General features: G+C 41.2%; 1 protein-coding gene across 3 annotated transcripts in view; it reads left to right on the forward strand.

Moving 5' to 3' along the window:
* atp10d (ATPase phospholipid transporting 10D) overlaps positions 1-23,388 on the forward strand; it is a 218,236-nt gene that overhangs the window by 111,891 nt on the left and 82,957 nt on the right. For all 3 annotated transcript variants that reach the window (XM_048544369.2, XM_059647631.1, XM_059647625.1), the window contains 3 exons: positions 10,919-11,123; positions 20,759-20,844; positions 21,962-22,068. In XM_048544369.2, the coding sequence (XP_048400326.1) occupies positions 10,919-11,123; positions 20,759-20,844; positions 21,962-22,068 (398 nt within the window). The remainder of the gene's footprint in view (positions 1-10,918; positions 11,124-20,758; positions 20,845-21,961; positions 22,069-23,388) is intronic.

The raw sequence follows: 23,388 nt of genomic DNA on the forward strand, positions 1-23,388 counted from the left end.
ACCGGTGGAGGTTAGATAGACCCTAGGTTTAGGATAAAAGTTTAGTACGACATCATGGGCCAAGGGGTCTGTACTGTGCTGTTCTGTTCTAGGTTCTAAACCAGTGTTTTGTGTATTTAGAAAGTTAAGCTGACCAAAGTGGGAAGAAAAAGGTGCTGAAGGTCTTTGCCATGAAAATGATCCCTTTTGGAAAACGTCAAGTTTTGAAACCAACAAATTGTCCCCACTTCATTTTGTTGTCTGTTAGAAATACTTAAACATGTTGATGACATGTCCAATTCCAAAGTAAAAATTTCTTACTTGGAAAGGTAAAGGAGAAGACATATAATTTCTTTCTTCATTCTAACTTAATATTTTCAAAAGCAGAATCTTTTAAATAGGTAGAAGAGATCTTACTAGGGATGCAGAAAGTAGAGAAGTTGAGGTCATGATCAGATCAGCCATGATCCTTTTCAATGGCAAAGCAGAACAGAGGGGCTGACTGGCATGGTCCTGCTTCTAATTCATATGTTCACATATAGACCATAAAGAGAGATAGAAAGGGAGGAAAAGGAGAGACACTGAAGCACAGATCTTTGGAGGAGTGCATAAAAGAATAATTTTAGTAGAGTAGGGCCTTAGAAGCGAGAAAGAAGATTGGCAATTAAATCGATGGTGTCGTGTAATTATTGTACAAGAAGTTTTCGTAGTAACTGTCCACTATAAATATGGGCTAGAAAATTGTTAATTTGAATATTAAAAATTATTAAATTTTTCACTCTAAACTAAAAATTAAATTAACTTGTTAAATTAATCTGCAGCCTGTGACCCTACTTCACCAATAATCTACTTTTGGTTTAACTCCTCATGTGCAAAGAAAGATCAAGTATTACTTAAATTAGATTCCCTACAGTGTGGAAACAGGCTCTTTGGCCCAACAAGTCCACACCGCCCCTTGAAGCATCCCACCCAGATCCATCCCCCCATAACCCACACACCCCTGAACACACACTACGGGCAATTTAGCAAAGCCAGTCCACCTAACCTGCACATCTTTGGACTGTGGGAGGAAACTGGAGCACCCGGAGAAAACCCACGCAGACACGGGGAGAATGTGCAAACTCCACCCAGACAGTCGCCCGAGGCAGGAGTCAAACCCGGGTCGCTGGCACTGTGAGGCTGCAGTGCTAACCACTGAGCCACCGTGCAGCCGTAAATAAAGACTGGCTCTATGCTCCTAGTAACACTGAAGTTATGTTGTTCTTGCTGGGACCAACTCAGCAGAGAACAGAGATTGAATGTGAGATTTCTAATCATTATATACGTTCGTATTACACCCTTTGACACTAGTTGTGAACCTTGACACTAGTAGTTGGGTGTTTCTCCATGTTTAGCAACTTTAGCAATAATATTTATTTGAAACTCTTTGTGTTGCTTTTGTATGTTCTTAATTATCCTTAATGAAATATGAAATTGTCCAAATAATGAACCTTGGTAACACTGAAGTAAAACATTACCAATCACTCAAGTAGTACCCAGGTTTGAATGTCCGCATCAAAATAAATGCTGTTTCTAGAGAACTTTAAATGACTGTAGATTTTTTTTTGAGTTACATCTGGTATCTTGTTTTGTACTGATAAAAAGTTTACAAATCTTTTGTGCAAGTACAGAACCAGGTTTTAGAATCATAAACGTCTACAGCACAGAAAAAGGCCTCTTAGCTCATTGAGTCCGTGCTTGTCAAAGACATCCATCTTACTATTCTAATTCCATTTTCTTCAGCCACAACCTTGTATGTCTTCGCATCACAAGCCTACATCCAAATACTTCTTAAATGTTATGTGGGCTACTCCCCCTACTGCCCTGACAGGCAAAGAGTTACAGATTCCATTGCACTGAGCAAAAATCTTTTTCCTCACATCCCATCTGAACCTCCTGCCCCTTACCTTAAATCTTTGCCCTATCATTGATCAAAAGTTCTTTCCTGTCTATTTTTATTTATTTTGTTTATTACATTTACGGAGCTTGGCAATGGTCAAATGGTGCATTATTTCAGGAATTTTGTATCCTGCCCTAGGACCAGTTCTCTAGTATGTTCATTTCTTTAAGTCCATGACTCACATGGCACTCTTTCCAATACAAAATATGCACTCAATCTCTAACCAAGTGTCTTAATTATTAAACGGCTAGACCTTAATTGCATTTTAGAATGCCAGACATGAGTTATCAAAAATGGAATCTGTTCTGATTTGCAGCACAAATGGAAAATTTGTGGAAAATGGAAAATCAAGTGAATTAATTTCTACCCTCTAAATGTTAACCTGCTAACATAGATCTACTTGGCCCACTACTTCCCAGGAATCAGGCCTTAGCAGTGCTTCCTTTCCCATTGGACTAGAAACACGCTGCTGCAGAAAATTCTCTGAATACACTCTAGTAATCCCCTTTCCCATCCATTTACACTACTGCTATTATTACAATCTACATTGAGATAAAGTCCATCACTATAAAAGACACTCTCATTTTTGTAACATCCTGTATTTCCTTCCAAATTTGATTCTCTGTGTCCTTCCCCATTTATTGTGGCCTCTAGTCTACATTAAGCAATATCATTGTTTCTTTTTGTTTCCTAGCTTTCACCAAATTGATTCTGTACTTGAATCCTCTTGGACATCTGCTTTCTCATATCTCCAATTTCCCCTTAATCAATACTGATACTTCTGTTCTATTTTCCTTTTTAATCTTACCTGATCATATTATATCCAGGAATGTTTAATTCCTAGTCTTGTCTTTCCTTTAGCCAGGTTTCTGTTCTAGCAGTGACATCATAAATTCAATAGCAATCTGTTCCTGTAACTCACCAATCTTATTTATGATACTCTGCATTCACATACCTACATGGTGACTCTGACGTAAACTTTAGTACTTTGTCCCTTACTCAAATATTAATCCACTAATCTCTACTCCAGTACAATCTATCTCTTTCAGTATCTTGTGCTTTTTGGTTTTGCCATCTAATATTATCTCCTGCTTCCCAAACCCCTGCCTGGTGATGGCCTATTGGTATTATCACAAGACTATTAATCCAGAGACGCAGGTAATGTTCTGGGGTAATGGGTTTGAAACCTGCTGTGGCAGATGGTAGAATTTGAATTCAATAATAATTTGAAATTAAGAATCTGATGATGACCATGAAACCATTGCCAATTGTGAGGGAAAAAAAACCCATCTGGTTCACTAATGCCTTTTAGGGAAGGAAATCTGCCATCCTTACCTGGCCTGGCCTACATGTGACTCCAGACCCACAGCATTGTGGTTGACTCTTAACTGCCCTCTGGGCAATTAGGGACGGGCAATAAAATGCTGGTCCAGCAATCCCTGTCAATGTCCATTTTTCTGTGGTCATGCTAATGCAAAAATCAATCATTTTTCTGCGAAGTAGTTTTACTCATTGAGTCTGAGCTGGTTCATTCAAAGAAGGATCCATAGTTAGCCCCACTACTGTACTTGTTCACTATTTTTCTGCAAGATTTTTCCTTCAAATATTTATCTAATTCCCATTTGAAAAATTCTGTTGAATTTGAATCCATTCTTTACGGTGATACATCTCAAATACCATCCTCTTGATGCTTCTGTATGATTTTTCACATCTTGTCAATCACCATAATTATATGTTCTGTATCATTGATCCTTCACCCATTGGGATCAATTTCTCTTCATTTATTCAATCCAAAGTCGTCTTGATCCTCCACCAAATCTCTTCCTCGCCATCTCTGCTTTAAGGAAGAAATATAATTTTTCAGTTAATATGCATAACTATGAGGCATCTCTGAAACTGTTCAATAATTCTGTTCTGTTTGCTCCACAAAGTGCCTGAGGCCTTCCTAACATATGATGCTCGAAATTTAAATCCTTCATCTCAGGCCAAACTTATGTTATCCATGGAATAAATACAGAAGGTGCTGGAAATACTCAGCAATCAGACAGTGTTGGTGGAGAGCGAAACAAAGTTGATGTTTCAGATTGTTGGCATTTCAAGAAAGGATCCCAAATACATTTAAACTGCCTGGATACCTTCAACTATTTGTATATCGACATCGCTTTCTCTCACTTCTTGCATCAATGTTTAAAATATTACAATTTAGTAAGTGAGAGCAAGAACTGCAGATGCTGGAGTCAGAGACAAGAGAGTATGGAGCTGGAGGAACACAGCAGGCCACGCAGTATCAGAGGAGCAGGAAAGTTGATGTTTCAGGCCAGGACCCTTCTTCAGAAATGGGGAGGGGGAAGGGAGCTGGGAAATAAATAGAGAGCGGAGGGTGGGGCTGTGGAAAATAGATAGAATTGCAATAGGTAAATGCAGATAGGGACTGGTGGGGATTGGTCACTGGGATGAGTGGGGCAGATGGGCAGAGAGATGATGGACAGCTTGTATCAGGTCAAGGAGATGGGGATGAGAGGGTCAGTTGGACATGGTATGAGTCTGGGGGTGGGAGATTTTAAAACAGGTGAATTTCATTTTTAGTTCATCGGACTGTAGACTCCTGAGGCGGAATATGAGGTGTTGCTCCTCCTGTTTGCAGCTGGTGTCATTGTGACAGTGCCTGTCCACTGACACTGTCTGATCGCTGAGTATTTCCAGCACTTTCTGTATTTATTCTATGGATAATATAAGTTTAGCCTGAGATGAAGGATTTAAATTTCGAGCATCATATGTTAGGAAGGCCTCGGACACTTTGCGGAGCATACAGAACAGAATTATTGAACATTTTCAGAGATAGATCACAGTTATGCAAATTAACTGAAAAATTATATTTCTTCCTTAAAGCAGAGATGGTGAGGAGGAGATTTGGTGGAGGATCAAGAAGAGTTTAGATTGAATAAATGAAGAGAAATTGAAGGAGGCCCAGGATGAACATGTCACCCAGGGAGTTGGAGGGGTTGTTAAAATGTTTGGTCACTGTAAGGTGTTGTCGTATGTCACATACATAGTGCAGATGCTTCATGAAATGGTCTCCGAGCCTACGCTTAGTCTCACCAGTAAGAGGCTGCATTAGACCAAGTCGATGGATGTGCAAGTGAAACCCTGTCTGGCATGAAAAGTTTGTTTTGTGCCTTGAATGGCGGTGAGGGGAGAGGTGTAGGGGCAGGTGTAGCACTACCTGCAGTTGCAGGGAAAGGTGCTGGGTGTGGTAGGGTTAGTGGGGAGTGTGGAGCAGACAAGGAAGTCGCAGAGAGTGTGCTCCCTATGAAAGGCAGATGGGGTGGGGAAGGGAATATATCTTTGATTATGGAGTCGAATTGTAGGTGGCGGAGAATGATATGCTGGATACAATGGTTGGTGGGGTGATATGTGAGGACAAGGGGGTTTTGTCTTTATTTTTGTTGAGAGGAGGGGATGTCAGGGCAGAAGTTCAGGAAATGCAAAGGAAACGTTTGAGGACATTTTTAATTACCCGAGGGGGAAGTTATGGCCTTGAAATAGAAGGACGTCTGGGATGTTTGGCAGTGGAATGCCCCATCTTGGGAGCAGACGTGGCAGAGGTGGAGGAATTGGGAGTAGGTGAGCACATTCTTGCAGGAGGATGGGTGAGAGGAGGTATAGTCCAGGTAGCTGTGGGAATTGGTAGGCTTGAAATAGCTGTCAGTTTCGAGACAGTCACCAGAGATGGAGGTAAAGAGGTCCAGGAAGGAAAGAGAGGTATTTGAGAAGGTCCAGGTGAATTTGAGGCTGGGGTGAAAATTGTTAGTAAAGTTAATGAACCGTTCAAGCTCCTCGTGTGAGCACAAGACAGCGCCAATACAGTTATTGATATAGCGGAGAAAGAGGTGGGAGATAAGTATCAGTGTAACAGCAGAAAAGGGACTGTTCCACGTATCCTGTGAAGAGGCAGGCATAGCTTGAGCCCATGCCGGTGCCCATGGCCACCCCTTTCATCTGTAGGAAGTGGGGGAGTTAAAGGAAAAGTTGTTAACAGTAAAGACGAGTTTGGTTAAGCAGATAAGGGTGTCATGGAGGAGAACTTGTTGAGCTTGCGGGAGAGGAAGAAGCGGAGGGCTTTTAGGCCATCTGCATGGAGGATACAGGTGTACAGAGATTGATTGTCCATGGTGAAGATGTATGTTAGTAGGTATTGTGCAAAAATATGTCTTCAAATCTTTGTCTTCAAGTCTTTGAACCATGGCCTGCCTATCACTGTGTTGCAAACAGCTCCTTTGTATCTTCAGAGACAATGGGAACTGCAGATGCTGGAGAATCCAAGATAACAAAGTGTGAAGCTGGATGAACACAGCAGGCCAAGCAGCATCTCAGGAGCACAAAGACTGACGTTTCGGGCATAGACCCTTCATTTCTGATGAAGGGCCTAGGCCCGAAACATCAGCTTTTGTGCTCCTGAGATGCTGCTTGACCTGCTGTATTCATCCAGCTTCACACTTTGTTATCTTTTATCTTCACTTCATTTTAGTTTTATTATGTGCATATTACATCTGGTGAACCTATAGGAAACCTTTGAAGACATCTTGAGGACTCTGGTGAGCTGCCTGAGTAAATGTCTGGCAAAAGTCGGGAGCCTGCTACTTCTGATCACAGCAGTTATCCAAGGACCTTGCGGGGATGCAGTCCAAGTGCAGCTTTAGAGATAACAACTTGGATTTGGATCAGGTCTTTATAATGCATGTAAATTATACAACCGTGGGGAATACGTACAATGTAGAAAGTATGAAACATGATACACGGCACAGGGAAAGGATTATTTGTGACAAAATATAGTTTGCGAAAGGGAACTTTTGTTTTTTTTTCAGTGTTCATCATTTGCATTCCAGTATTTTCAAAATTGTTAAGGTTACTATTCTGCAATTGTTAGCAAATTGTTTATTGTACCAGTGATGTATGTGTGTAGGTAAATCTTTCATGCATCTTTCTGCATCCAATCCCAACAAAAAATGCATTTACTTTTTACGTGTGAAATATAGCTGCAACGTGTGAGAAGCCAAGCCTTAAATCACTATTAAATCTATTTATAGTAGTTGGTACCACTAGTAGATATCTTCACTGCAGGCAGAGGTGAGCTTGCGAGATGGATTAAAAAAAAACTGGCTGAGTCATCGAAGACAGAGGGTAGCAGTGGAAGGGTGCGTTTCTGAATGGAGGGCTGTGACTAGTGGTTTTCCTTAAAGATCAGTGTTGGGACGTTTGCTGTTTGTAATATATATATAAATGCTTTGGAGGAAAATGTAACTGGTCTGATTGATAAGTTTGCTGATGACACAAAGGATGGTGGATTTGCAGATAGCGATGAGGACCGTCAGAGGATACAGCAGGATAGGGATCGGTTGGGCAGAGAGATGGCAGATGGAGTTTAATCTGTAAAAATGTGAGGCAGTGTATTTTGGAAGGCCTTGTACAGGTACAAAGGTCACTGAAAGTGGCAATACAAGTGGAGAAAGTTGTCAACAAGGCATATGGCATGCTTGCCTTCATCGGCCAGGGCATTGAGTTTAAAAGTTGGCAGGTAATGTTGCAGCTTTCTAGAACCTTACTTAGGCCCCTTTGGAATGTTGTGTTCAATTCCAATTGCCACACTACCAGAAGAATGTGCTGGCTTTGGAGAGGGTACAGAAAAGATTTACCAGGATGTTTCCTGATATGGAGGGCATTAGCTATGAAGATAGTTTGGAGAAACTTGGGTTGTTCTCACTGGAACAACGACCTGATCGAGGTCTACAAGATTATGAAGGGCATGGACAGAGTGGACAGTCTGAAGCTTTTTCCCAGGGTGGAACAGTCAGTTACTAGGGGACGTAGGTGTAAGGTGTGCGGGGCAAGGTTTAATGGTAATGTACGAGGCCAAGTTTTTTTACAGAGGGTGGTGGGTGCCTGGAACTTGCTGCTGGGTTCATAGTGGAAGCAGATATGATAGTGACTTTCAAAAGGGCATCTTGACAAATACGTGCATAACATGGGAATAGAGGGATATGGTCCCTGGAAGGGTAGGAGGACTTTAGTTGAGGTGGGTAGCGTTACAGTACAGGCTTGGAGGGCCGAAGGGTCTGTTTCTGTGCTGAAATTTTCTTTGTCCTTTGTTCTAACTCAGTGCACCTTGCAATAGAGAAGGTTTGCAATTTATTGTGCAACAGATATATAGCAAAAATACAAATATCTGGATATTTTACAGATATCTGAAATGATCACCAAATGGGCAGATTAACAACTTTGTATCGTTTCTAAAATAAATATTTCCGGCTTCATCCCAGTCCTGCCAATCTTTGTCAGCAAACCATTTCCTTTCATCTCTTCTTTCAACAGACTAGAAATGAGTAAAAATTACCTTCCGTGACTCCGATAAAATTCTCTGCTTCTGGCTTGAGCTTAGGATTCAGTTTAGTTTTATACACCATCAGTTAGGATGAATATTTACAGAACATTGCTCTGGTCGGAACTGGAGTATTGTGCCCACTTCTGGGTGTCATACTTTTGGAAGGATATACAGTATGATATTGGTTTGCAGTATGTTGTTGTTATTTGAGAATTTTGATCTGAAAGTGGAAGAAAAATAGAATTCAGTTTTCAATTTTATGAAGGCCACTAGATACTAAGTGACTTGATAAACTACCTGGGGTTTATTTGTTGAAATGTTTACAAAGTTGAATATTTATGGCATAAAGAAGGACTGCCCTGAGCCACAATCCCATTTCTGTTGAGAAGAACAGTTTCATACCAGCAGAAGAGCAGTTTAGTTTGTGGCAGTTTAGATATTTAGAATTGACAAGAAGGCAAAGTTGTCACAACTGGAAGGTAGAGTAAGCAATTGTCAGGTTGAGGTCCGATGTTTACCTCTTTGGGGTTGAATTACTGTGAAGAGCATTACTGGGGCAAATCAGATAGAATATTACTTTACATGTACTTACTTTTTATGTACAGATATTTCTAAATTTTCTTGGTTAGTGAAAAGAAAAGAAGAAAGTTATGTTCTTTTGCTAAAAGAACTTTGGCAAGCTAGCATGAATATGTTCTATCACCTGAAACCATTGTAATCAAATTATAAAATAAAACTTGTGATCTATCAAAACAGGTTTCATTTTGAGGTCTGACTTATACAGGCAGCTGGGATCGGAACTGGAGATGTTAGAAAAGGTGAGAAAGTATAGCCCTCCCTTGAGGCAAAACGGTTGAGGGGAGATTTGATAAAAGTGTTGAAAATCATGAAAGATAAAGGGAAATTATTCCCAATGGCAGGTAGATCAAGAACCAGCAGACAGTATTGTAAAGTGTAAGGCAAAATAATCAACAAGGACATGACGAAAAACCTTTTCACACAGCAAGTGATTGAGATTTGGAGCACACTGCCCAAGAATATAGTGGACACAAATTCATTCAAAAAAAAATTGAAAATTGTAAAACTAGACAGAAAGTAGATGAGGGGGATTTACTGAGTTGCACTTCTACTTGTTCACATGGGCACTACAGACCTAACTGTTACCTTCAGTGCTGTCACCATTCTATCACGGAAAGGAGGTTACTTGACCTCATCACGTCTGCACTGGCTGTCTAAATAAACATCATGACTCCATGCCATTGTTTTGCCTTTTCCTGATATCCTTGCACATTGTTTCTGTTTTATTTAATCAACCAGTGTTCTCTTGAATGCCTGAGTTGAACGTACATCCTCTGTATTTGCAGATAATGCATTCCAGGCCTGACCACCACAAATCCTACTATTCTACTTTGTCCCAATTCTCCAAATGTTTCAATTTTCAATTTCCAATTTTCTTCTGAAAGCCACAATGCTTTTTTTCTCAAATTTACTTCTTTTTGAAGTCACTTTAAGTACATGCTGTCTTGTTTATGAACCTTTTATATGCAGTTCTCCCTGTCTACTCTATCCAATCTCCTTTTCGAAAGCATTTGTCAGACCTCCTCTTAGTCTTGCTCAGTTTGTGGAAATGGGAACCAGTGTTTCCAATCTATCCTAATAACTGAAGTTTTCATCCCTGAAGCCATTCTTCTAAATCTCTTCTGCAGAAAAGAATGATTACTTATTGTCAACTTATGCTATTTGAAGAGTGATTCACTTCTTTGTTTCAAATGGTATGATGTAGAACAGATGGACCAAGGCATGCAGGTACATAATTCTTTGAAGATTGTCACCCGTGGACAGGGTGGTTAAAAAAGTGTTTGTCACGCTTGCCTTCATTGCTCAGTTCCTTGAGTATAGGAGTTGGGAAATCATGTTGATGTTGTACAGGACGTTGGTGAGGCTTCTTCTGGAAGACTGTGTCCAGTTCTGGTTGCCCACTTACAGGAAGGGTATCATTAAGCTGAAGAGGGTTAAACAGAGATTTACCAGGATGTTTCCCGTTTTGGAAGGTTTGAGTTATAAAGACAGGCTGGATATGCTAGAATTTCCTTCACTGGAGGGTTTGAGGTTGACAGGCAACCTGATAGCAGTTTATAAAATAACGAGGGTCTAGATTGAGTTAATGGTAGTTGTCTTTTCCCTAGGGTTAGGGATTTCAAGGCTAGGGGACATTTTTTTAAGGTGAGAGAGAGGAGTCAGGAGAGAGTTTTTAAAAAGACATTGGAGGGAAATATTTTACACAGAGGGTGATTTGTGTTTGAAATGAACTTCCTGAGGAAGTGGTGGATCTGGGTATGATTACAATGTTTAAAAGGCATAATTAGGTGAATAGGAAAGGTTTGGAGAAATATGGGCTAGGAGCAGGCAGGTGGGGCTAGTTTGTTTTGGGATTATGTTTGGCATGGACTGGTTGGACGGAAGGTTATTTCTGTGCTGTATGGCTCTATGCATTATTTTCTGGTGCTATTAAAACATGATTCATGCTGATTTATGTGGTGGATTGTAACTGAAATTTGTAATTGTAATTCAGATCTCTGCAGACCTGCTTTGTTGGTGAGATGTGATGTTTTTCATTCCAGACACAAAAAAAAGTACCTTGTTAAATGGTGGAAAGAAGTTCACGTAGGGGATTTCATTCAATTGTCTTGCAACGAGATCATCCCTGCAGATATGGTGCTGCTGTATTCCACTGATGTTGATGGGATTTGCCACATTGAAACCTCTAATCTGGATGGAGAAACCAACCTGAAGCAGAGACAGGTTGTTAAGGGATTCACAAACCTGGTGAGATATTTCTTTGGGGACTAAAGGCCGGCAATAAACGAACTACAGCTTTTTTGATAATTCCTACTATGTATACTGCTATATCTGTAATTGTTGGTCACAGTAACCAAATACTTTTGCTTATCTGTAAATATTTAGTATTGGGAGTATGCACATGATTATGAATTAAGTCAGTAAAGACCTAATGGTAGGGAATTTAGCCTTAACCAATCGAGATTTTAAAAATATCTCCTTATTAATTGCAGATCTAGTTATAAGGATTAAGTCCGTAATCCTCCATTCCAGAAGACAGCTTCACCCACAAAAGGCACAGATCACAGTGTAGCCCTGCCAAGCATATAAAATAGGAGCAAAAATAGACCATTTGGCCTCTCAAAACTGCTTTGTCATTCAGTAAGATCATAGCTAATCCATGCATGCTTTGAACTCCACAATGTCACCAACCCCATTAACCTTAAATTCTTCTTCGGCAAGTGAATCAATCTACTTCTACCTTAAAAATATTTAATGACCTCTCTTCCACAGACATCTGAAGCATAGAGTTCAAAATCTGCAAAAACCTCAAAGAAAATGCATCACCATTTTTAATCCCAAAAAGGCACTCCCAATTACAAAACAGTTCCTCTTAATTCTGAAATCATCCCAAGCGGGAACTTCCTTTCCACATGCATCTTGTCAAAACCATTCTATATCTTATAAACTTCAATCAAGTTACCCGTAATTTTCTTAAGTCCAGTGGGATCAAACCCAGCTTGTCCAACCTAACCTCCAAAGACAACCTACTCTTCCTAGTTATCTATCTTTTAAGCCTTGTCTAAAAAGTATCCCCAATCCATTTATATGCTACCTTAATATGGAGATCAAGGCCACAGTATTCAAGGCATGAACTCAATAATACGGCTTTTATCGTATAACATTTTTTTATTCTTATGTTCAACTGTGCTTGTAGTAAGAGTTAGCATCCCATTGGCATTCCTGACTATGTGCTGCACTTGCATACTATGTTTTCATAACACTTGAATGGGAACACCTAAACTTCACTGCAGCTCAACATTTCACAGCCGTTCCCCATTTAAACAATGCTCTGTTTTGTTTTATTTTTCCTGTCGAAGTAAACAATTAAATTTTCTGAATTTACACTGCCTCAGCCATTTGTTTGCTCACCCACTCAATCTGTCCTTACCTGTCTACGACCTCCTTACGTTGTCTTCACAGCAAAATTTCCTACTCATCTTTTTGTCACATGCAGAATTAGTCGCCATACTTCAATCGCTTCATAAGTTATTGATCTAAATTGGACAAATTGAGAACTGAGCAGAGATTTGCATAGGACTCCAGATACCTTTTGCTGCCAGTCAGATGTAGTCCCATTTATGTGTACTCTTTGTTTTTAGCTAGCTGACTAGCCTCTATCCATGCTAATATGTTACAATCTATACCAAAAGCTTTTATTTTCTGTGATAGCCTTTTTGATGACACCTTATCAATTGCCTTCTGGACATTCAAGTGCAGTATGTCTACATGCTTCCAATTATCCACAAAGTATATTACTCCGATAAATTGGTTAACACAGAATCATTCAGTTACACAGCATGGAAACAGACACTTCGGTCCAACTTGTCCAAGTCGACCAGATATTCAAAACTGATCTAATCCCATTTGCCAGTATTTGACCATTACCTTCTACCACCAAAACCACCACCCTGCACCTCCCCCTCCCACACACACACACACACACACACACACACACACACACACACACACACACACACACACACACACACACTCCCTCACTCGCAAACTCACACTCTCTCTCTGTCACTCTCTCTATCACTCTCTCTGTCACACACACGCACGCGCACACGCCCACACACTCTTCCACACTTTCTCATGATCGCACTCTTTCACGCGCACTCTTTCACGCGCACTCTTTCACGCGCACTCTTTCACGCGCACTCTTTCACGCGCACTCTTTCACGCGCACTCTTTCACGCGCACTCTTTCACGCGCACTCTTTCACGCGCACTCTTTCACGCGCACTCTTTCACACTCTCTCACACTCTGTCTCACTCTCTGTCACTCTCTGTCACTCTCTGTCACTCTCTGTCACTCTGACACACTCTCTCTCTGGATGTGAGTTTGTTCGCTGAGCTGGAAGGTTAGTTTTCAGACGTTTCATCACCATTCTAGGTAACATCATCAGTGAGCCTCTGACGAAGAGTGAGCTTCGTCGGAGGCTCACTGATGATGTTACCTAGAATGGTGACGAAACGTCTGAAAACTAACCTTCCAGCGCAGCGAGCAAACTCACATCCAGAACCTCAACCTGAGCTACAAATCTTCTCAAAACTCACCTAACACTCTCTCTCACACACGCACACTCTCGCGCACTCTCTCGCACTCTCTCTCTCACACACTCACTTACGCAAACACTGACACGCACACGTTTACACGCTCACGCACGCTGTCTCTCTCACACGCTAAAATGCACGCTCACACGCACACCGCTGTGTCTCCCACGCTCTCACTCTCAAGCGCTCTCGTTCTCTCTCTCTCACTGTCTCTCTGTCACTCTCTCGCTCACTCACTCACACTCACATGTGCACGAACACTCTCACAAACACTGTCACGCACACGCACACACGCATGCACTCTCTCTCACACACATGCATGAGCCCACATGCTCACACGTACACACACACATGCTCTCTCTCACGATGCCTCTCGCATGCCATCGTACACGTGCTGTCTCAATGTGCTCTCTCGCTCTCACACACACACACACCCATGCTCTCTCACACACGCGCTCTCTCTCACCGTCTGTCTTGCTGTCTCTGTCACACTCTCGCGCGCGCTGTCTCTCGCACGCACGCTCTCGCTCTCTCTGTCATGCTCGTTCTCACTCACGCTCGCTCGCTCGCGCACGCACGCACATACATTCATGCACACACATTCATGCACGCACGCACACACGCGCGCAGACTATCTCTAACACACACGCAAGCTGTCTCGCTCGCACGCTGTCTCTCACGCACGCCCTGATGCTCTCTCACATTCTCACACTCACGCCCATGCACGCGCGCATGCACATACTGACACGCACACATGTGCACGCTGACACGCTGTCACACGAGCGTGCTCTCTCGCGCGCACACGGCCTCACATGCAAACGCTCTCTCGCTCTCACACTCACGCACGCGCACACACACCCTCTCTCTCTCACACGCGCTGCCTCGCACACATGCACACTCTGTCACACTCTCCCGCCCACACACACACCCACGCACACCCACCCACTCTCTCACATTCTCTCTCTCTCTCTCTCTCTCTCTCTCTCTCTCTCTCTCTCTCTCTCTCTCTCTCTCTCTCTCTCTCTCTCTCTCACACTCACTCTCCTCCCCCATTCCCTGCAGACACACACACAAATTTATTGGGTGAATTTGTATTTGCAAATGCATCCTATTTTGTTCAAAAAGCACACAATTTAGAGTCAATGTGGCATTTTATAACTTCCAACTTTGGAAATAAAACCAGTCTGACTCCAAACCAAAGCACAAATGGGTTCTAAACAAAGCGTCACACCTAACATACATTGTCTGACCTGAAATGTCACCTCTTCTTTACACTGATCAAACCTTTAGTTGTTCAGGGCAGTGTCTTGAAAGAAATTCAGCGATGTACATATGCATTTCACTAGGTGTACCAAATGCTGCCTTCACCATCCTTTGTGCCTAACTCCACTTTTAAGTAACTATACACCTGCACCCCTGGATCCCTTCGTATGGCAACACTCCCCAGGATCCATTAACTGTAAATCCTGCCCTGATTTGCCTTATGGAAGTGCAACCCCTTGCATTTATCTAAATTAAAGTCCATCTGCTACTCCTTGACCCGTTGACTCATCTGATCAAAGGTCCTGTTGTACTCCAAGATAACGTTTTTCACTTCCCACTACACCATCAATTTTCATGTCATCTACAAACTTTCTTTACAATCATTCCTCCTATGCTCATGTCCAAATCATATAGCAAAATTGGGGGTGGCACGGTGGTTCAGTGGTTAGCAGCGCAGCCTCACAGCACCAGGGACCCAAGTTTGATTCCAGCCTCGGGCGACTGTCTGTGCGGAGTTTGCACATTCTCCCCGTGTCTGCGTGGGTTTCCTCCGGGTGCTCTGGTTTCCTCCCACAGTCCAAAGATGTGCAGGTGGATCAACCATGCTAAATTGCTGGTAGTGTTCAGGGGTGTGTGGGTTACAGGGGGATGGGTTTAGGTGGGATGCTTTAAGGGGAGGTGTGGACTTGTTGGGCTGAAGGGCCAGTTTCCACACTGTAGGAAATCTAATCTAATCAAATCTGAAAATGATCATGAAGCTTCTTATCAATTATTTTGTGTTTTATGAAGTGGGCAGCTACGATGCCTTTATCTATTGATTCTAACAACTTCCCTATGACAATCATCAAAGTAGTTAGCCAATAAAAACAGTTTTCTGTTTTCTGCTTTCTCGTAATCTTGAATAGAGGGTTATATGTGATACTTTTCAGTCTAATGGAACATTTCCTGAATCAATAGAATTTTGGAAAATCAACACCAACGCATTTGCTAGCTCATTAGCACCCCCACCTCTGCTAAGATCCTAGAATTAAGTCCCTTCTGACCCCTTTGCCCACATCTTCATCTATTTGTATGGTATTGTTTCCTTAGTTTTTGTAGTTTCCCTAAATTCCCATTGCCTTTCCACCTTCTAATTTACAGCGATTGTGGGTTTATTTTTATTCTGTGTAGTGAAGGTACAAGTAGAATTGTGTTCATTCCATCTGCCTTTTCTTTTTCATCTATGTTAATTCCTATTCTGACTCTGTAGAGAACCCAACCTTCACCTTACTAAAGAAGGATCACTTGACTCTTAATAATAACTGTGTTTTCTTTCTGCAGATGCTGCTAGATCTGCTGTGTTAGTCCAGCACCATCAGTTTTTGGTTCAATTTCTTTCTTTCATTTTTAGCAGCAATAGAAACACATGCTATCTGTTTTTACATTCCTGGCTTCCTTTCATGCTGTAATTTCTTCCTCCTGATTAACCTTTTATTCATTCTCTGCAATTCTTTAAATTCTGACTAATGATTAGACCTGTCAGTCATCTTTCTACAGGTAACGAGGTGTGAAGCTGGATGAACACAGCAGGCAAAGCAGCATCTCAGGAGCACAAAAGCTGATGTTTTGGGCCTAGACCCTTCATCAGAGAGGGGTATGGGGAAAGGGTTCTGGAATAAATAGGGAGAGAGGGGGAGGCGGACCGATGATGGAGAGAAAAGAAGATAGGTAGAGAGGAGAGTATAGGTGGGGAGGTAGGGAGGGGATAGGTCAGTCCAGGGAAGACGGACAGGTCAAGCAGGTGGGATGAGGTTTGTAGGTAGGAAATGGAGGTGCGGCTTGAGGTGGAAGGAAGGGATGTGTGAGAGGAAGAACAGGTTAGGGAAGCGGAGACAGGCTGGGCTGATTTTGGGATGCAGTGGGGGGAGGGGGATGAGCTGGGCTGGTTTTGTGATGCAGTGGGGGGAGGAGACGAACTGGGATGGTTTTGGGATGTAGTGGGGCAAGGGGAGATTTTGAAGCTGGTGAAGTCCACATTGATACCATTGGGCTGCAGGATTCCCAAGCGGAATATGCTGTTCCTGCAACCTTTGGGTGGATTCATTGTGGCACTGCAGGAGGCTCATGATGGACATGTTGTCTGAGGAATGGGAGGGGGAGTTAAAATGGTTCGCGAATGGGAGGTGCAGTTGTTTGTTGCGAACCGAGCGGAGGTGTTCTGCAAAGCGGTCCCCAAGCCTCCGCTTGGTTTCCCCAATGTAGAGGAAGCCACACCGCTACAATATACCACATTGGCAGATGTGCATTATCACATTTTCCATTATCACATATCCCATTATCACGTGTTTCTACAGGTCTTTGCTTTTACTTAACGTTTGATGCTTTTCCTAATTTCTTTAGTTTACCATAGATGCTGAGTCTTCACTTTAGAATTTTCCTTTCATAAACTTATAGACATTTACAACACAGGAAGCTGTACAGCCATGATATTTGCGCCAGTCAACAAAGATCCAGCTATAGTTATTCCATTTTCCAGCTTTTGGCCAGTAGCCTTGCAAGCTATCAAAATGCTGCTTAAATGTTACAAAAGTTTCAGACTCAACCATCCTTTCTGTCAGTGAGTTCCAGACTCTCACTATCCTCTTTGAAAATACAGAATTCTCCTCAGCTCTAACCTTCTACATCTTACCATGAATCTGTGTTCTCTGGTTATTGATCCCTCTACTAATGGAAAAAATGGCTAACATCGTAGCTCAATGATTAGTGCTGCTGCCTCACAGCACCACAGACACAGGTTTGAATCCAGCCTCGGTTGACTGTTTGCACATTCTCCCCTATCTGCTTTGGTTTCCTCTTGGTGCTCTGGTTTCCTCTCACAGTCCAAAGATGCGCAGTTTAGGATGATTGGCCTTGCCATGTCACCCTGTAGTGTCCAGGGAGGTTATGTGGATTAACCAAGGTTAATGTGGGGTTACGGGGCTGGGTTGTGGGGAACTGGGACTAGGTGGGATGCTGTTCGGAGGGTCAGTGCAGACTTAATGGGCTGAAGAGCCACTTTCCACAAATTAGAATCTGATTCTATGAAATTCTTCTTACTGACATAAAAGCAAAATATTACACATGCTAGAAATATCAAACACGCACAAAATGCTAGAGAAACTAATCAAACCCGGAAGGAATCTGAGAAACAGAGTTAACCTTTCAAGTCAGATTAGACATTTGTTCAGAACTGTTTCACATTAATTGGACTTGAAATGTTAACTCTGTTTCTCTCTTCACAGGTGCTACCAGAGCTTTTGAGTTTCCATAGAATTTTTTTGCATGTGCCTTCCTATCCACTCTTTACACCCTCAATCTTATTCATCTTTATCAGGTCACTTCTCAACCTTCGCTGCTCTGACAGAAACTACCCCAGAAGAGCCATCTAAAATCTCAGATCCTATGCCCCAGGTAGTAAGAATCTGCTTATTTCCAACTATTCTTAAACATTCCCTCAAGTGTCCACCACAGAATCTCTATCAGTCCAGCCACTAACGTAGTACACCTCTTAATTTCAGCTGCCTCAGCTTTCATGCTCACATAGATGTCCTTAGTTTAAAGTTCTGGTGTTTGGCCCAATCTTCTACGTTGCATACTGGATCTAAAATTGAATCTTGCTGATATTTGCTGCCACGTGGGAGTGCCTTTAACCTGAGTTCATTCATTAATCCTGTCACATTGTACTATACCAGATGTAATATAAACTGCTCTTTGGTCACTTCCAGAATGTGATGGTGTAAGAAACTAGACTCCTAAAGTCATACAGGATGGAAACATTACCTTCAGTTCAACTCGTCCATGCTGACCAGACATCCAAAATAAATCCAGTCCCATTTCCCAGCAGGTGGCCCATATTCCCCCTAAAGCCTTCTAATTCATTAACCCATCAAGATACCTTTTAACTGTTGTAATTGTACCAGCCTCCACGATTTCGTGACAGCTCATTCCACACATGTCTGACCTTCCCAAGTCCTGTACTCAGTGCACTGACCAACTAACTCAAATGCATTCTATCAACTTGACGTGCAGGCTTCTGCTGCCAATCTGATTTTTCCAGTTTGAATGATTAAAGTCACTCTATTTATTGCCATACCTTTCTCAGAAGCACCCTTATTTCTTCTTGTATACCTTGCTCTACATTGTGTTTACTGTTTGAGAATTCATGGACCATTCTGACTTGTAACTTTTTTCCCTACTATTCCTCATCTGCACCCAAACTGATTTTATATACTGATGCCCTGAATATTCGGAGCAATCGTTGTCTTGCTGCAGCCATGTGTTCATAATGGCTGTCAGGTCATATTTATCTTCCTCAATGCGCACTATCAGTTTGTTTACTTCTTTATGAAATCTGCACGCATTCATAAGTAGAGCCTTCAGTTATTTTTGTCTTGTCATTTTTTGGAATATCTAGTCCTTTTTGTTGGTGTTTTGCTAGATTTTTTTTTCTCTCTGTGCTTCCTACCATTTCTTTGTTGTCATTTCCCATATTATTACTTTCTTCCCACTTGCCTCTATCCTTTGATACACCATATCTTTCAGCATTTGATCCCTTGGCTCCACTATTTAGTTTAAACCTTCCTTTTGAACGCAGCTTTCCGAAGGTATTGTACAACTGACCATATCGTTACAGTTTTTAACTTCTAAGTCATTTTCTTACTTGTTACTATGAGCATTGAGAATATACGCCATAAAGAGCAGCGTAGTATCATCAGGCTTAGGAGTAGGTCAGTTTAGACCTTTGATTATGCTTTGTCGTTCAGTGAGCTCATGACTGATCTGGTTGTGGTCTCAGTTCCACTTTCCAGTAGACTTCCTTGCCTGTTAAAAGGTCTATGTATCTCAGTATTAAGAAATTTATGTTACTATATGCAATGACACAGTCTTCTCTGGTTTCTGGGATAGAGAATTCCACCAACTATAATATTCTGAGAGAAGATAGTTATCCTCATCTCCATCTTAAAAAGCTAGGCCTCTTAATTCTAAATTGTAACTGCCAGTATATTCCACAAGAGAAAACACCCTCTCAGAATCCACGTTATTGTCTCCTTAGAATCGTGTTCTTCTCAACTTCAATGTGAAAGGCCAACCTATTCAACTTTCTTCATAAGGTCACAACCTAAACGAGTGAAACATGAATTGAACTGCTTCTAATTCATCTTTATTGGTTCTCAATTAGGAGACCGTAATACAACACACTACCCCAGATGTAAGATAATAAAATGTGAGGCTGGATGAACACAGCAGGCTAAGCAGCATCTCAGGAGCACAAAAGCTGACGTTTCGGGCCTAGACCCTTCATCTGATGAAGGGTCTAGGCCCGAAACGTCAGCTTTTGTGCTCCTGAGATGCTGCTTAGCCTGCTGTGTTCATCCAGCCTCACATTTTATTATCTTGGAATTCTCCAGCATCTGCAGTTCCCATTACCCCAGATGTAGTCTTGATAAGGACCTATCTGCAGTAAAATTTCCCAATTCTTGTATTCTATTTTCCTTGAAGTAAGTGTCAACATTCCACTTAACTCGCTGATCACTTGCTAAACCTGCAAACAAACCTTTTGTGATACAGGAATCAAGCCAATTTGTTCACTGTCTAACTCCAAGTTCTGAAGTTTCTCTCCATTTAAGTAGTAAACGTTCTTCCTGTCAAAGTGGGCAAGCTCACATTTTCCCAAGTTATGCTCCATCTGCCAAGTTTTTGTCCATTTGGTTTATCTGTCTCTAACTTTCTGCAGAATCTCTATGTTGTCTTGACAATTTTCATGTCTAAATATTGAAGAATCAGTAATTTTAGCTCTTACACATACACATCCACAAACCATCCATTAATAAAGATGAAACTTCGATAATTCCTACATATGTTTCACTGACCATTTCTTGATATTTGGCAGAAAGTTATAGAGAGAGCAGAGGTGTTCTAATGTCTAATGTCACCAGATAACATTTGAGAATTATGTAAATAAAATGAATTGGTTTCTCCCTTACATATATGCTTTTTATGCAGGGCTGTGAAGCTGATCCTGAGCAGTTTGCCAGCAGAATAGAATGTGAAAGTCCGAACAATGATCTAAACAGGTTTAAAGGGTATATGTAAGTGATCTGCATTTCCCAGCTAACTATGTAAGATTTGAAAATGAAGACAATCAGCATTGTATCAAAATAGGATATTGCAGCATTATGATGTCTTGCTTGACTGAACTTCAAATCTAACTACTTTTATCTGTAAGTTATTACCATTTACCCTCTCTAACCACTTTTAGTGCACTGAATTTGCCTATGTCACTTTGAGACTCAATTTTACAAATATTAATTGTGGCTTCCTGAACTGTGTCCTGTATGAGTATCAATTCATGTGACAGTGTTGCAGTCAATATTTTGCACATTACTAATTTGTTCACTGATTGCATTCTCGTTGCACATCTTTCTTAGTTTCCTATTTCATACTGTTCCGACTTTGAAATCTTGATGCTTGTCAATAATGTTTCTTCATTGCCTTGCTGCTTCATTGCTCTCCCTGTCTGCAGAATCTTTGTTGTACACATTAGGGCCTGCCACTGGTGATGAAGGCTGGCACTGTGAAATTCTCTGCCTTGCTAGAACTCTCTGACCTTTCAAAAGCCAACTTAAAAATCCATTTTCACCATTTCACTGCCATTTCTCCTACTTTGTCTTGTGCCCACAAACTCTCCCCACTATTGTGAAGCTTCTTGGAATGTTTACTATGTAATGGCTTCGTAAAATAGAAGTATGTGCTCTGACTTCATAACCGTCCTTATTTTTCCTCCAGTGCCACAACATTTACCCTTAATAAATTGTTTAGAAAATGTTTTAGTTATTGAAAATGTTTCAGTCATTGAAAATGTTTATGAACAGTACATTTGTTGAGGAAGATCAAGATGTCCAACTTCAAAAAGTTGATTTTAGGTTCAGAATTTACTCTAGATTAATGTGATGCAGCTATTCATTTCCAAAGGCAATTCATTTCTAAAATATTTTAAATTTCTAAGAAGTGTTACTTTGGAGGCAAACAAATAGTACTTTAATCATTATCATCACACGAAACAGTCTTGTTTAATGGTACAAATTTGTAAATATGCTTTCTCAAACCATTATTCTCTGAAATGTATCTTTATGAATATTGGAAAGAAATATAAATTGGCCTGTTGTTTTTCCCTTATTAACTATTATCATTTCTGAAAATTTGCAGGATACATCAAAATAAAGAGCGTGTTGGTCTTAGTAAGAACAATCTTTTGCTTCGAGGTTGTACCATTAGGAATACTGAAGCTGTTGTTGGAATTGTAGTTTATGCAGGTCAGTGTTAGAACTTGACATGGTAAATCTATAACTTTGTGACAAATTTTCTTGAAAACAAGTATTTCACTTTGAGATACTGTACACAGGACTTCAAAAATTATAGACTGGGGTCTCCAGTGATGTTATCAGCCAACATTTTGGGATCACTAGCTCGGAGGCTGCTGTAGTGCTCTAACCAAGTGCTAATGCTGCATGGTTAAATCTCAAAGTTTTTGTTTTGATGGTGATCATTGCCTAACTGGCCTCATTAAGGTATAAACCCTGTCCTGATAATATCTGGTGGAGAGGTAGTTTTTTTTTACTTAAAAGTTCTGTGAGTGAAACAGCCTCCTCTGTCACTCGCAGGAGTCTGACCAATGTATATCACCATCACTGGTAGCATAGGTCCCTCCTCCCTTCCCCACTAACATAGTTCCTCATCACATACACCACATTCCCACAGGAATCATTCTGGCCCTGCACCCACCTCACGCTCCTGTCATAGAACTTATCAAACATCAAAAAGGAAAAGAGTTTGGGAAGCACTGTCATAAGGTAAACATAACTATTTCATAAATGGCATTGCTAATGGGGAAGAAATTTAAGATGGTGGCTTGAATAACTCCACAGAGGCCGGTATCCGGTCACAAGTCACCCTTTATTTACTTGCATAGTACTTGAAACTGGTCCAGATTCCTCAGAGTGAGCAGAACGTCTGACAGTCCTGTTTGTATCTGTCAGCCAGGGCCCCCTAATTGGGGCTGTTAATCAATCAGGGAACTCATATTCTATGAAGTCCTTATTAAAATCACCACAATATCCATGTGAAAACAGTGTGAGCCAGTGACATGTTTAGTGAGATAACTGTTCATATCTACTGTCCAAGTCAGTTTGGTTGAAGAATTTGATGGGGTTTTTTTGTGAACATTTCTGGTTTAATTTTTGTTTTTAGTAATGTTTCAGATGTGAGAAATTGCATTGGAAGCACTTTCAACAGCTTCATTTTCTTGGTTCCTTTTAGAAATTTGAATTAATTAATGCTTAATTTCAATCCTTACTGCCGTGCATTTCTCTTTTATTTTGCGTTGTCACTTCTGATTCACTCAGCTGGGACGTCTTAATCATTCTGATCAATTTTAAGGCAATAAAATAATATCTATCAACATATATTGATCTTGCATTATTGAATTAATGATACTATTGCGCTTCAGGAAGGCTCTTTTGGTGCAGTGGTAGCTCAGGTCCCACCAGCCCTGACTCTGGTAGTGTATCTACTTTTGGGCTGTCTTAAGTCCCACCTGCCAGAAGCATGTGTTGCAACATGTCTGAATAGGTTAA

This window comes from Stegostoma tigrinum, chromosome 1 (assembly GCF_030684315.1).
Source record: "Stegostoma tigrinum isolate sSteTig4 chromosome 1, sSteTig4.hap1, whole genome shotgun sequence".
Taxonomy (NCBI): Eukaryota; Metazoa; Chordata; class Chondrichthyes; order Orectolobiformes; family Stegostomatidae; genus Stegostoma; species Stegostoma tigrinum.